The 12,383-nt window shown below is 44.3% G+C and overlaps 2 protein-coding genes across 3 annotated transcripts; one reads left to right on the top strand and one right to left on the bottom strand.

Moving 5' to 3' along the window:
- Positions 1-199: 199 nt before the first annotated feature.
- On the bottom strand, positions 200-2,224 carry LOC112267298 (secreted frizzled-related protein 2). Its single transcript, XM_024445572.2, has 3 exons — positions 1,321-2,224; positions 1,136-1,216; positions 200-1,017 (listed from the first exon to the last, which is right to left on the bottom strand). Exons 1-3 carry the CDS (start codon positions 1,844-1,846, stop codon positions 665-667), a joined length of 960 nt encoding a protein of 319 aa, XP_024301340.1. The 5' UTR covers positions 1,847-2,224; the 3' UTR covers positions 200-664.
- On the top strand, positions 1,606-10,971 carry LOC112267303 (ragulator complex protein LAMTOR1). Of its 2 annotated transcripts, none has more exons than XM_024445588.2 (5): positions 1,606-1,739; positions 3,596-3,741; positions 3,831-3,908; positions 4,011-4,134; positions 9,403-10,971. In XM_024445588.2, the coding sequence occupies exons 1-5, from the start codon at positions 1,710-1,712 to the stop codon at positions 9,493-9,495; spliced, it is 471 nt and encodes a 156-aa protein (XP_024301356.1). In that variant the 5' UTR covers positions 1,606-1,709; the 3' UTR covers positions 9,496-10,971. The 2 variants fall into 2 exon arrangements, with proteins under 2 accessions (XP_024301356.1, XP_024301355.1); XM_024445587.2 differs by lacking the exon at positions 1,606-1,739 and adding an exon at positions 2,332-2,526.
- The last annotated feature ends 1,412 nt before the right edge of the window (positions 10,972-12,383 follow it).

Genomic DNA, 12,383 nt, shown 5'->3' with positions numbered 1-12,383 from the left:
GATGGTGGGTGGAGAATGGGAGAGACAGACAGACAAAGTGAGACAGCGGCAGACAGACAGGCAGACATGGGTGGATCAGGTGTACAGTCACAGGTGTGGAGTCTAGAGTCAGGTTTCTCTCTTGCCACAAACAGAAGGATCCAGAAAACGCACACAGAAAAGGTGACCAGTATTTATGGTTCAATATAATGTTTATTAGACACTGTTACCTGGCAGTCTTTGATGTTACTATCAGACAATAATACTCTGCTTTGAATGGAACTAATGCTGCTCTGTGCCTCACTGGTAATTGTGTCGTCTGACTCGGCTTCATAATCATGTCCTCACAATTGATTTAAAAAAAACATGGATTCTTTTATATTCAGAACGTAATACATCATTTACATTTTTCTAAATGTCTCACATGTGACAGGTGTCCAGAACATGGATCCAAACACACAGACACTGGACCTCTGGGGGTCTCTCTTCCCCACAGCTCTTCATAGATCTATCTATCCAGTCCATTCAGTTGACAGCAATATGACGAAGGCATCACTTCTCCAGAGCTAGGTGACATGAATATGAAAAGGACATGGAAGAGATAGTCTCGGTCCAGAGGCTGAGATGTAATCCGCATCCAATTCGCCAAATTGGAAAGTCTCTCTATGTTTGTATGATGACATCATCAGCAGGGTTGTTTGAGCAGTCTCCTGACTAACTTCTTGAGTTCTTTGTCGCTCCTCCTCCACCTCACCAGCCTAGTGAGGACCAGCCTGCCCTCCTGTGTGTCAGCAAGGCCCAGGTACCACACCCCTGCCAGGGACTCCTTCCCCTCACCCACATCTGCCTCCTCCAGGGCAGGACAGGTGCAGGTACCCCCTTCCTGCAACCAAAGGGCACTGTAGGCCATGGCCCCCCCGACGCCCTCGGCCTTCTCTGCGCCTCCACCCTCCCACCTCAGGATGCGACTCCGGGCCAGAGGGACGACCCTGCGGTCACCCTGCACTACAGAAACACTCCCAATACGCAGTTTAAAGGCTGAGAGGAAACACAGAAATACAGGTCTGTAAACACTTTTTAAAAACATGTAAACAGGTTATAGGCCTCTATAAACCTTTGTCTAAAGTGTGACCAATGCCATACACATATCACTCACCATATGGACTCTTGCAGAAGTTGTTCTGGTTGTCTATCTCTCCCTCAGCAGCCAGACTGCATGCATCACAGATCACTGTTCCTGAGGACACCAAGAGACATGCCACCGAGAAGGGTGAACATGTGTGTGAAAGAGAGTGGACATTTTTTGCAGAGGATCACCTCCCAATGATGATAGGTACAAACCCTTTGATGCCTCCTCGTGTCCCTCTTCCTTCTGCGCACGCTCTGTGTCTCGGGTCGTGGTGGGAATACAGAGATGGGTCCCGCGCGGGAACCGGGTACAGTTGAACATGTTGGGCCACGGGAACCCGAAAGCGCTCATCACCGGAAGACAACCGTCCCTCACAGCCTCGCACAGCCCACGGCAGGGGCGCACCGCCCCCTCCGGTAAGCACACCGGGGCGAAGAGCGAGCACAAGAACTTCTTGGTATCCCGGTGGCAGAGTTTGGAGACCAACGGTAGCCACGCGGCCGACTGCTGCTGGGCTTCTTTTAACGAGTCGTGCCCCAGCAGGTTGGGAAGCCGCATCTCCCGGTAACCGACGCCGTGGCACAGAGAAAGTGTGCTGGGGATGGGCTTACACACCGAGCGAACCGTGGAGGTACTGAGACTTTCGGGCGCAAACTGAACGGGGCTGCTGTCTTTGGTCAAAACCGAGGCGAGACAAATAGACACCAACACGCAAAGTGATATTATCAGCTGAGCCATACTGACAACAGGCGTAGATAAAAACAAAGCAGCACAGGGGTTGTTTAGCAGTCCTGGAAGAGAAGTACGCAGCCTAGTAGCTAGTAGTCTGATGTGTAATGAGAGGGCGTCTGGCGTCACCCAGTCATGCAAACTCGTCAAACGTGTTCTTTCATCAAATGCAATGGTTATTGAGGGCTGTAAAGTGGCTATGTAGACCAGGGGGACGTCTGAAAGAGGACTTTAATCTTTTATCTTGCGATAGCAGCCTCCTCAGAACATGTGTTAACAATGTATTTTTGCCATCTCGTCGTTCTGTATTTCCCTTTCGACCCGTCTGTTGTGTGCAGGTTCCGTGCCCCAAATAAAACAATAACAAGTCACCCTTCGCGAGTCTTAAAACATGAAATACCCCATGTCACGTGATTGGGGAGTCTGTGTTCCCATGCTGGCTTCACAGTGGCCGGATGTCATTATGTTTGTTGCCCGGTCCTTGGCTGCTCAAAAACTGATGTCATGTGATAGGCTTCGTTTGTAGTAGCCGCTGACAGAAGCGGTAAGAGAGAAAGTGGACCGAGACTGTTTCTCTTATTATATAGTTTCTCGGGAGAAATAGTTGGAAATTGCGTTCGCGGACCAGCGAACGTCCAGCGGACGTCATGGGTTGCTGTTATAGCAGGGAAAACGAGACCACCGAGCAGGTAACTAACTATAGGCTAGTTGGTTATCTAGGTTGCAAAATACTATTTGACAATAACAGTAACGTTACTTTCTTTGGGGTCATCAGGACGTTGCGAGACAGTTTGTTGTATCAAATTCCACTAGTCAAAAGTGAAAAGATGGTGCATCATTGCGCTTTAAAAGGAAACAATTTCTAAGTTAGCCAACTACGACCCTACAGATAGATAGATAGATAGCTGAGCTAGTCAGACCTTTAATTAAGATAACTGTTAGCTGTGCAAGACAGATTGGGCCATGGGAATGTAGTAACCTGATTGGCAAATTGGCCAACACACCTAACAACATTGGCTCGTTAAGTGAAGTTTCAAAATAGTGACAACCTTTGCTGACAAATTATAGGCAGTATCTAGTTTGCTAATTACCTTAACCAGTTAATCTGTACGTCAGTAGCTAGCTACTTGCAGGGCAGACAAAACACTTTGTTTAAATTCTCACCTGTCATGATGATCATCAATCAGGTCCGGTAAAACGTGACCACTTCTGTTAAATTGGGCCTCATTCGGTAACGCAGTTGAACTTGCCAGCGCGTTAACTTCTCCCAGATGCATGTCATATGATCTTTTCCAGTTTCCAGTTGTGACATAGGCCAAAATGGAATTTGGTGAAGGGGAAATACATTTTTTGTTTTTATTTTCACTTTTGGAAAATGTGAGGTGAGGGGGATAACGTATTACCATTTATCAGATGACTGTTGTACACACAGAGCCTGCCACTGCTTTGCTAACCCTGTTATAACACAGGATAATACTGTTGAAATATACTCTCCAGTATCATCAGGCTTAGGTAACTATCTTTTCTTTGGGTTCATTCTTGTCTGCCTGTCACAGCAGCAGATCCCTATGGACTTAGTGATCTGGGATGAGTAGTCATAGTATAGAGTTTGTAGGGTGCCTTTTTGTTTTATACTTTAGTTCAGAGGTCATATCATGCTCATTTTAACAATAAGCAAGGTCAATCTGGGTACCTTAACAGCCAGTGATGGAGGATGTTGTGATAGTTTGTGAGTGTGATGCGTATGTTGTGCCTCAGGACCCTGACGTGTATAAGCCGCTGATTCCCCACCCGAACCCAGACAGCAAGCCCCTCAACAGTACAGAATGGAGCTCCGCCAGTGTACCCTCAGCCCGCACAGACGAACAGGCCTTACTCACATCCATCCTTTTCAAGACAGCCCTGTAAGACACACAAATGTTTCTTCTCCCTCATTGTGGATTTATCCATTTGGGATTTAATTCTGCTGATTACCTTTGTCTCTGTTTCTTAGGAACATCATTGATGTCTCGGCTGCGGACTCTCAAGGCATGGAGCAGCATGAGTATATGGACAAAGCTCGGCAATACAGGTTGGTGTGTGGAGGTAGTTGCTTAATGTGTCTGTGTTTTGGAGTGGGTTTTGACCGGCCATGTGTTTCAGTACTTACTAACCTGTCTTTATTGTGTTTCAGTATAAAACTGGCCTTGTTGAGTAACAGTCTGTCTCAGAAGAAGCCCCTCCCTCTCCCTTCCCTCACCAGCCAGCCACACCAAGTGCTCGCTAGTGATCTGGTGCCATACTCTGATGTACAACAGGTAAACGCACACACGCTCGCACACCAGGGGTGTAACGGTTCACCAAACCCACGTTTTGGTACGTATTGCGGTTTTGAAGTCACTGTTCGGTTTCGGTAAAACAGGAAAATAAAATGCCAACAGTTACTCTAGTTAACATTTTCTTATATAAACAAAAATTGGTATTCCTGATTCTATATGATCTTCAGTTATTTAATGCCTGATGAGCATAATCAGGAATAACAACACTTTGTATTTTCTTAAATGAAAACACCTGATTACACAACAACACTAAAATAAAGTCCACTATGTGTGTGAAATCAATATATAAACATGGCTTAGACATTGTATAGACCTATGCTGTAATGTTTTCTCACAAAGAGAAAAAGATGCACACGTGTGTGACTCTCATAAAGGGGACGTGTCTGTAGCACGGTAGATAATTTCCCGCTCCGGTGTAAGGTGATGGGCTGTCACTGTTAAGTAGCTCTCTGTAGCCCTGGAGGTCCAGCTGTAGTAAGCACAACACAGGGTGCCTCTGATGAGCCATCAAAACGGCAAAGCATCAATACAGGACAGATCGAATTCTACTACACCGGCTCTGACACTCGTTGGATGTGGCAGGGCTTGCAAACTATCACAGAATACAAAGGGAAACCCAGCCACGAGCTGCCCAGTGACGCGACCCTAACAGACGAGCTGCATACCTTCTGTGCCCGCTTCGAGGCAAGCAGCATTGAACCATGCATGCGAGCACCAGCTGTTCCAGATGACTGTGGGATCTTGCTTTCTGTAGCCGACGTGAGCAAGACCTTTAAACAGATTAACATTCACAAGGCCACGGGGCCAGATGGATTACCAGAACGTGTACTCTGAGCGTGCACTGACCAGCTGGCAAGTGATTTCACTGACATTTTCAACCTCTCCCTGACCCAGTCTGTAATACCTACATGTTTCAAGCAGACCACCATAGTCCCTGTGACCAAGAACACTAAGGTAACCTGTCTAAATTACTATGGATCCGTAGCACTCACATCTGTAGCCATGAAGTGCTTTGAAAGGCTGGTCATGAGTCACATCAACACCATCATCCCAGAAACCCTAGACCCATCACAATTTGCATAACACCCCAACAGAACCACAGATGAACCACGATAACCTCTCCCTCAGCGTCAGAAACACTAAGGAGCTGATTGTGGACTACAGGAAGCGGAGGGCTGAGTATGCTCCCCTTCACATTGACGGGCTGTAGTGGAGCAGGTCGAGTGCTTCAAGTTCTTCAGTATCCACGTCACTAAGGAATTAACATGGTCCACACTAGAGGTCGACCGATTATGATTTTCCAACGCCGATACCGATTTATTGGAGGACCAAAAAAAGCTGGATACCGTTTTAAATCGTCAGATTTTTTAAATTCTTTAAATTTAATTTATTTTTATTTGTAATAATGACAATTACAACAATACTGAATTAACACTTATTTTAACTTAATATAATACATCAATACAAATAAATGTAGCCTCAAATAAATAATGAAACATGTTCAATTTTGTTTAAATAATGAAAAAACAAAGTGTTGGAGAAGTAAAAGTGAAATATGTGCCATGTAAAAAAGACAACGTTTGAGTTCCTTGCTCAGAACATGAAAGTTCCTTTATAACATGAGACTTCAATATTCCAAGGTAAGAGGTTTTAGGTTGTAGTTAATATAGTATTTATAGGACTATTTCTCTCTACCATTTGTATTTCATATACCTTTGACTATTGGATGTTCTTATAGGCACTTTAGTATTGCCAGTGTAACAGTATAGCTTCAGTCCCTCTCCTCGCCCGTACCTGGGCTCGAACCAGGAACACATCGACAACAGCCACACTCGAAGTAGCGTTACCCATCGCTCCACAAAAGCCGCGGCCCTTGCAGAGCAAGGGGAACAACCACTCCAAGTCTCAGAGCGAGTGACGTTTGAAACGCTATTAGTGCGGACCCCGCTAACTAGCTAGCCATTTCACATCGGTTACACCAGCCATTAGGCTGATAGGCTTGAAGTCATAAAACAGCGCTGTGCTTGCGAAGAGCTGCTGGCAAAACGCACGAAAGTGCTGTTTGAATGAATGCTTACGAGCCTGCTGCTGCCTACCACCGCTCAGTCAGACTGCTCTATCAAATCATACACTTAATTATAACATAATAATCACAGAAATACGAGCCTTAGGTCATTAATATGGTCCAATCCGGAAACTATCATTTCGAAAATAAAACATTTATTCTTTCAGTGAAATACGGAACCGTTTGGTATTTTATCTAACGGGTGGCATCCCTAAGTCTAAATATTCCTGTTACATTGCACAACCTTCAATGTTATGTCATAATTATGTAAAATTCTGGCAAATTAGTTCGCAACGAGCCAGGCTGCCCAAACTGATGCAACGACCCTGACTCTGCGTGCAATGAACGCAAGAGAAGTGACACAACTTCACCTGGTTAATATTGCCTGCTAACCTGGATTTATTTTAGCTAAATATGCAGGTTTAAACAAATATACTTCTGTGTATTGATTTTAAGAAAGGCATTGGTTTTTATGGTTAGGTACAGTCATCCAACGATTGTGCTTTTTTTCGCAAATGCACTTTTGTTAAATCATCCCCCAGCGTTGATTATATGCAATGCAGGACACGCTAGATAAACTAGTAATATCATCAACCATGTGTAGTTATAACTAGTGATTATGATTGATTGTTTTTTACAAGATAAGTTTAATACTAGCTAGCAACTTACCTTGGCTTCTACTGCATTCGCGTAACAGGCAGGCTCCTCGTGGAGTGTAATGAGAGGCAGGTGGTTAGAGCGTTGGACTAGTTAACTGTAAGGTTGCAAGATTGGATCACCCGAGCTGACAAGGTGAAAATCTGTCCTTCTGTCCCTGAACAGGGCAGTTAACCCACCGTTCCTAGGTCGTCATTGAAAATAAGAATGTGTTCTTTATTGACTTGTCTAGTTAAATAAAGGTCTAAAAATAAAATGGATTTTAAAAAATGGGCAAAATCGGTGCCCAGAAATCGGCCCTAATTAATCGGTCGACCTCTAGTCCACATACACACCAACAGTTGTGATAAAGGCACAACAATGCCTATTCCCTCTTCGGAGACTGAAAAGATTTGTCATGGGCCCTCAGATCCTCAAAGTTCTACAGCTGCACCATTGAGAGAATCTTGACTGGCTGCATTACCGCTTGGTGTAGCAACTGCTTGGCATCCGACCAGAAGGCCCTACAAATGGTAGTGCGTACGGCCCAGTACATCACTGGGGCCAAGTTCCCTACCATCCAGGACCTCTATACTAGGCGGTCAGAGGAAGGCCTGAAAAATTGTCAAAGATCCCAGCCATCCAAGTCATAGACTTCACTCTGTTACCGCACAGCAAGCTGTACTGGAGCGCCAAGTCTGGGACCAAAAGGCTCCTGAACAGCTTCTACCCCCAAGCCATAAGACTATTGAACAGTTAATGAAATGGCTGCTGAACAGTTAATGAAATGGCTGCTGAACAGTTAATGAAATGGCTGCTGAACAGTTAATGAAATGGCTGCTGAACAGTTAATGAAATGGCTGCTGAACAGTTAATGAAATGGCTGCTGAACAGTTAATGAAATGGCTGCTGAACAGATAATGAAAGCTGAACAGATAATGAAATGGCTGCTGAACAGTTAATGAAATGGCTGCTGAACAGTTAATGAAATGGCTGCTGAACAGTTAATGAAATGGCTGCTGAACAGATAATGAAATGGCTGCTGAACAGATAATGAAATGGCTGCTGAACAGTTAATGAAATGGCTGCTGAACAGTTAATGAAATGGCTGCTGAACAGATAATGAAATGGCTGCTGAACAGATAATGAAATGGCTGCTGAACAGATAATGAAATGGCTGCTGAACAGATAATGAAATGGCTGCCTGAAGTATTTGCATTGACCCTTTCTTGTTCTGGCTGACCGACTCTATGCAGACTCATTGGGCTCTACTGACACTGAATCTCCAACACAGACGCACATACTACGTACTCTGTCATGCACAAAACACATGCATATTGACACCACTCGCACTCTTCACATGCTGCTGCTACTCTTACCTATCCTGACTGTACATATAACCTCCACTACCTCGTACCCCTGCACATCGACTCGGTACTGGTACTCCTTGTATATAGCCTTGTTATTGGTGTTACTATTTAGTATTTTTATTAGCAAATTTTACTACATTTTAACTGCATTGTTAGGATAGGGCTCGTAAGTAAGCATTTCACGGTAAAGTCTACACACGTTGTATTCGGCGCATGTGACATAACATTTGATTTGCCAATACATTGACTACTTCGGCTTTCACCTTGCTTATGTAGAGCGGTTACTACCTGTTTTGCTGAAATGGGTGCATGAGGGCGAAGTTAGTTAACGTGGCTCGAGCACTTTCACGAGGTGCTGAAACACCTTATTCCCCTCAACCACTGAGAATGGCCGCTTATCCACGGCTATAAACATACCTGTCGCTCTTGTCATTTCTTTGGCTCAGTCAGAATCCGCTGCGAAGGGCTGCTTGAATGCTGAGGGGCGATAACACATTTATTTGTATATTTTTTTTGCGCCCCGGTCTTGCTCCAGTGGTAAGAATACTGAGGTGATGTCGGTGTAAATGTGTCAACATGGTCGAGGTGTTGGCAGCTGCAGAGGCTATTCTCGTTGAGCAGTGGAGACATACTCTCTATGTCCATCACCGTTTGTCATCTACTGGGAAACCAAAATGTTCCCAAACTGAATATTTAAACGATGATGGAGAATCCTCCTGGTTTATGCACCCCACCGCTCGCCATCGTACAGAACTAGTTCCTGGCTGTGACTCACAAAAGGACATTTTGAAATGAGCCAATCAAGATTTGAATTTTGATTTACAAGGTGCGCATAGGCTCTAGTTGTTGTAACAGAATAGCCTGAAAACATCGAGGCATACAACGCAGCGTTGGCCCAGTTTATATTTCAAGGGTTTTATTATGATATGTTTTCATTCGGATTCACAGTGCGGACCAAACTGAGGTCCCTGAACGGTTCGGTATGAATACGTGTATTGTTACACCCCTAACACACACACACACACAGTGTCATTCTCAGACATACATCAGGTAATTTTTCTATAACAGTCCTATGCTTTCCCGATCCATAAACCTGTTAGTGTATGGCAGCTCTGGGGCTAAAAACAACAACCATGTTGATGCATGTTAACCTATTTTGTTCTGATTGATTTACAGGTGTCCAAGATAGCTGCCTATGCTTACAGTGCAATCTCTCAGATCAAGGTGGACGATAAAGAAGAACTAGTGGTTCAATTTGCCATCCCCTGATCTACCCTCCATAATACCCCCCTGTCCTGTCTCCCATGCCCGACCCTGCACCCTGTGTCTCAGTCCTTGTGCTACCCAGCTATGTGACTAGCAACCTGCTGCTACAGTTGAGGATTATGAAAACCTGATCTGCTGAGAGGGTTAACTTGACCTGCTTGACCTACCTCCCCCTTGACCTTTCAAAGCCATCATTCATCCTTCCTTCACGAGGGGTGTCAAGGAATTTTAAAATTCATCGCAGTATAACGATAATGGCTGTCCTTTTTTTTTGTGTTATTTTAAAGTATCTTGTTTCGAAGAGTGACTGAGTCTAATGACTAAACGGTTAGCTAGCTGCGTGGCATGGCTAGACTGTTCTGGCTCTGCGTTTTCAGGAGTAGCTGTCCTCGTCTGATTTGCAGCTACAGCAATGTACTAACTAACCACAGCTAGGAAGAGGGTGATGCTGTTGTTCTGACACTGTGTGAACCCGTCACCCAGAACACACATCCCACCCCTCATGTCATCAATACAAATATCTAGAAAGCGCAATCACTATAGTTTTCCGTATCTTTGTTGGAATCCTTAGATTGACCTAATGTAGTAAGACAGAACTGGGTTGGGTAGGTTTAAAAACAACAGGGACTTAGATTCTATAGTTGAAAGAATGGTCAAATCCGACATGAGCCGCATGAGTCTTACTTTGAGATCTGCTCATGCAGGGGCGAATGGGGGGTGGGGGACAGGTGTGGGAATCCACATTGTTTTCTATGCCTCTGATTTCTAGCAGAAACGTGCTTCCTCCTAGCACTTCAATCATTTAGCTGGCAGTCCTTGGATTCGTATCTTTTAGATTTCACAGAAACAATAGATGGGGGTAGGACTTAGTGAAGGTAGGGGTCTAGGTGGATGGGTCGTGTAATTTAATCAGTTAAGTGTTTATACCTTCTATGTACACATTTGTGACTCCGTCAAAAGCAACAAATGGATTCTATGCTCCCCTTTGTAGAGCGTCTGTTGGTCAGGATTGGCTAAAGCTCCAATGGGGCGGTTTTTGGAGCCAATCAAAACTAAGGATACAGAAACCCAGTTTTTATGACAAGAACCCCTATTAACATCCAAGTTTGTTTGATTTTTAAACAACACAACAGCTTGTTATGAGTTACTTAAATGAACCTAGAAAAGAACATCTATCATGGCAGTTTGGGATAAACAACCATAACCTTGGTATCCTCAATTAAAACGATCAGAGGTGTTAGTGATTTATTTATGTGGGGGTCATTAAAGTGATGATCTGGAAGGCTGTGTCAACAAGACCTTTCATTTGGACTTTTTGCAGTGTGCTGAGAACATTACGTTTGTTTTCGTTATTTCAACGTGTAATATTACTGGGATTACATTGTTAATTTCTTAGGCTAGTACCAAAACGTTTAAGATATTCTGTTACGCCCCCCTCCCCCATTTAATTATGTAATGCATTAAAGACGTTCAACAATGGCTGGTGTTCTGTAGGACTGTAGAGAAATAGTTGTGTGGGGTAACATTGCAACAAACCTAAAGAACACTGAATCACATTTTAGTGTAACTAATGGATATAATTTAAAAACACTTCCTCAGAAGATATTATTTACCATGATAGGGATTCTCTGGTATATCTCATACCTACTGATTCACGTGGTAAAATGTAAATTCTCAGATCCAGATTTCAACACAAAGTAACACACCTATACTGAACAAATATAAACGCAACATGTAAAGTGTTGGTCCCATGTTTCATGAGCTGAAATAAATAACAAATCCCAGAAATGTTCTATACGCACAAAAAGCTTTCAAATTTTGTGCACAAGTTCGTTTACATCCCGTTTAGTGAGCATTTTATCCTTTGTCAAGATAATCCATCCACTTGACAGGTGTAACATATCAATAAGATGATTAAACAGCATGATCATTACACAGGTGCACCTTGTGCTGGGGACAATAAAAGGCCACTCTAAAATGTGCAGTTTTGTCGTACAACACAATGCCACAGATGTTTTGAGGGAGAGTGCAATTAGCATGCTTCAGGAGCATCCACTAGGGCAATTGCCTGATGATTGATTGTTTACTTCTCTACCATAAGGCGCAATGTCGTTTTAGAGAATTTGGCAGTACGTCCACCTGCCTCACGACCGCATACCACATGTAACCACGCCAGTCCAGGACCACCACATCCGGCTACTTCACCTGTGGGATCGTATAAGACCAGCCACTCGGAGGGCTGATGAAAATGTGGGTTTGCACAAACTGTCAGAAATCATCTCAGGGAAGTTAATCTGCGTGCTCGTCGTCCTCACCAGGGTCGTGACCTGACTGCAGTTCGGCGTTGTAACTGTAGTGGGCAAATGCTCACCTTTGACGGCCAATGGAATGCTGGAGAAGTGTGCTCTTCACGGATGAATCCTGGCTTCAACTGTACCGGGCAGATGGCAGACAGCGTGTATAGCATTGTGTGGATGAGCGGTTTGCTGATGTCAACATTGTGAACAGAGTGTCCCATGGTGGCGGTGTGGTTATGGTATATGCAGGCATAAGCTACGGACAATGAATACGATAGAATTTTATTGATGGTGATTTGAATGCACAGAGATACAGTGACGAGATCCTCAAGCACATTGTCGTGCCATTCATCCGCCGCCATCACGTTTTATCATGATAATCCACGGTTCCATGTCACAAGAATCTTTACACAACTCCTGGAGGCTGAAAATGTCCCAGTTCTCCCATGGGCTGCATACTCACCAGACATGTCACCCATTGAGCATGTTTGGGATGCTCTGGATCGACATGTACGACAGCGTGTTCCAGTTCCCGCCAATATCCAGCAACATTCCACAGGCCACAATCAACAGCCTGATCAGCTCTATGCGAAG

The sequence above is a fragment of the Oncorhynchus tshawytscha genome, linkage group LG14, assembly GCF_018296145.1.
Source record: "Oncorhynchus tshawytscha isolate Ot180627B linkage group LG14, Otsh_v2.0, whole genome shotgun sequence".
Classification (NCBI taxonomy): domain Eukaryota; kingdom Metazoa; phylum Chordata; class Actinopteri; order Salmoniformes; family Salmonidae; genus Oncorhynchus; species Oncorhynchus tshawytscha.
This window is presented reverse-complemented; position numbering and strand designations above follow the sequence as displayed.

What these genes read in the sequence shown, in the direction of transcription:
- LOC112267298 (XM_024445572.2), bottom strand. Translation starts at nt 1,846, where the DNA reads ATGGCTCAGCTGATAATATCACTTTGCGTGTTGGTGTCTATTTGTCTC. An exon ending in ACACGAGGAGGCATCAAAGG is followed by an intron (nt 1,217 to 1,320) that starts GTTTGTACCTAT and finishes TGGTGTCCTCAG; the next exon opens with GAACAGTGATCTGTGATGCA. An exon ending in CTTCTGCAAGAGTCCATATG is followed by an intron (nt 1,018 to 1,135) that starts GTGAGTGATATG and finishes GTTTCCTCTCAG; the next exon opens with CCTTTAAACTGCGTATTGGG.
- LOC112267303 (XM_024445587.2), top strand. Translation starts at nt 2,485, where the DNA reads ATGGGTTGCTGTTATAGCAGGGAAAACGAGACCACCGAGCAG. An exon ending in AAAACGAGACCACCGAGCAG is followed by an intron (nt 2,527 to 3,595) that starts GTAACTAACTAT and finishes GTTGTGCCTCAG; the next exon opens with GACCCTGACGTGTATAAGCC. An exon ending in ATCCTTTTCAAGACAGCCCT is followed by an intron (nt 3,742 to 3,830) that starts GTAAGACACACA and finishes TCTGTTTCTTAG; the next exon opens with GAACATCATTGATGTCTCGG.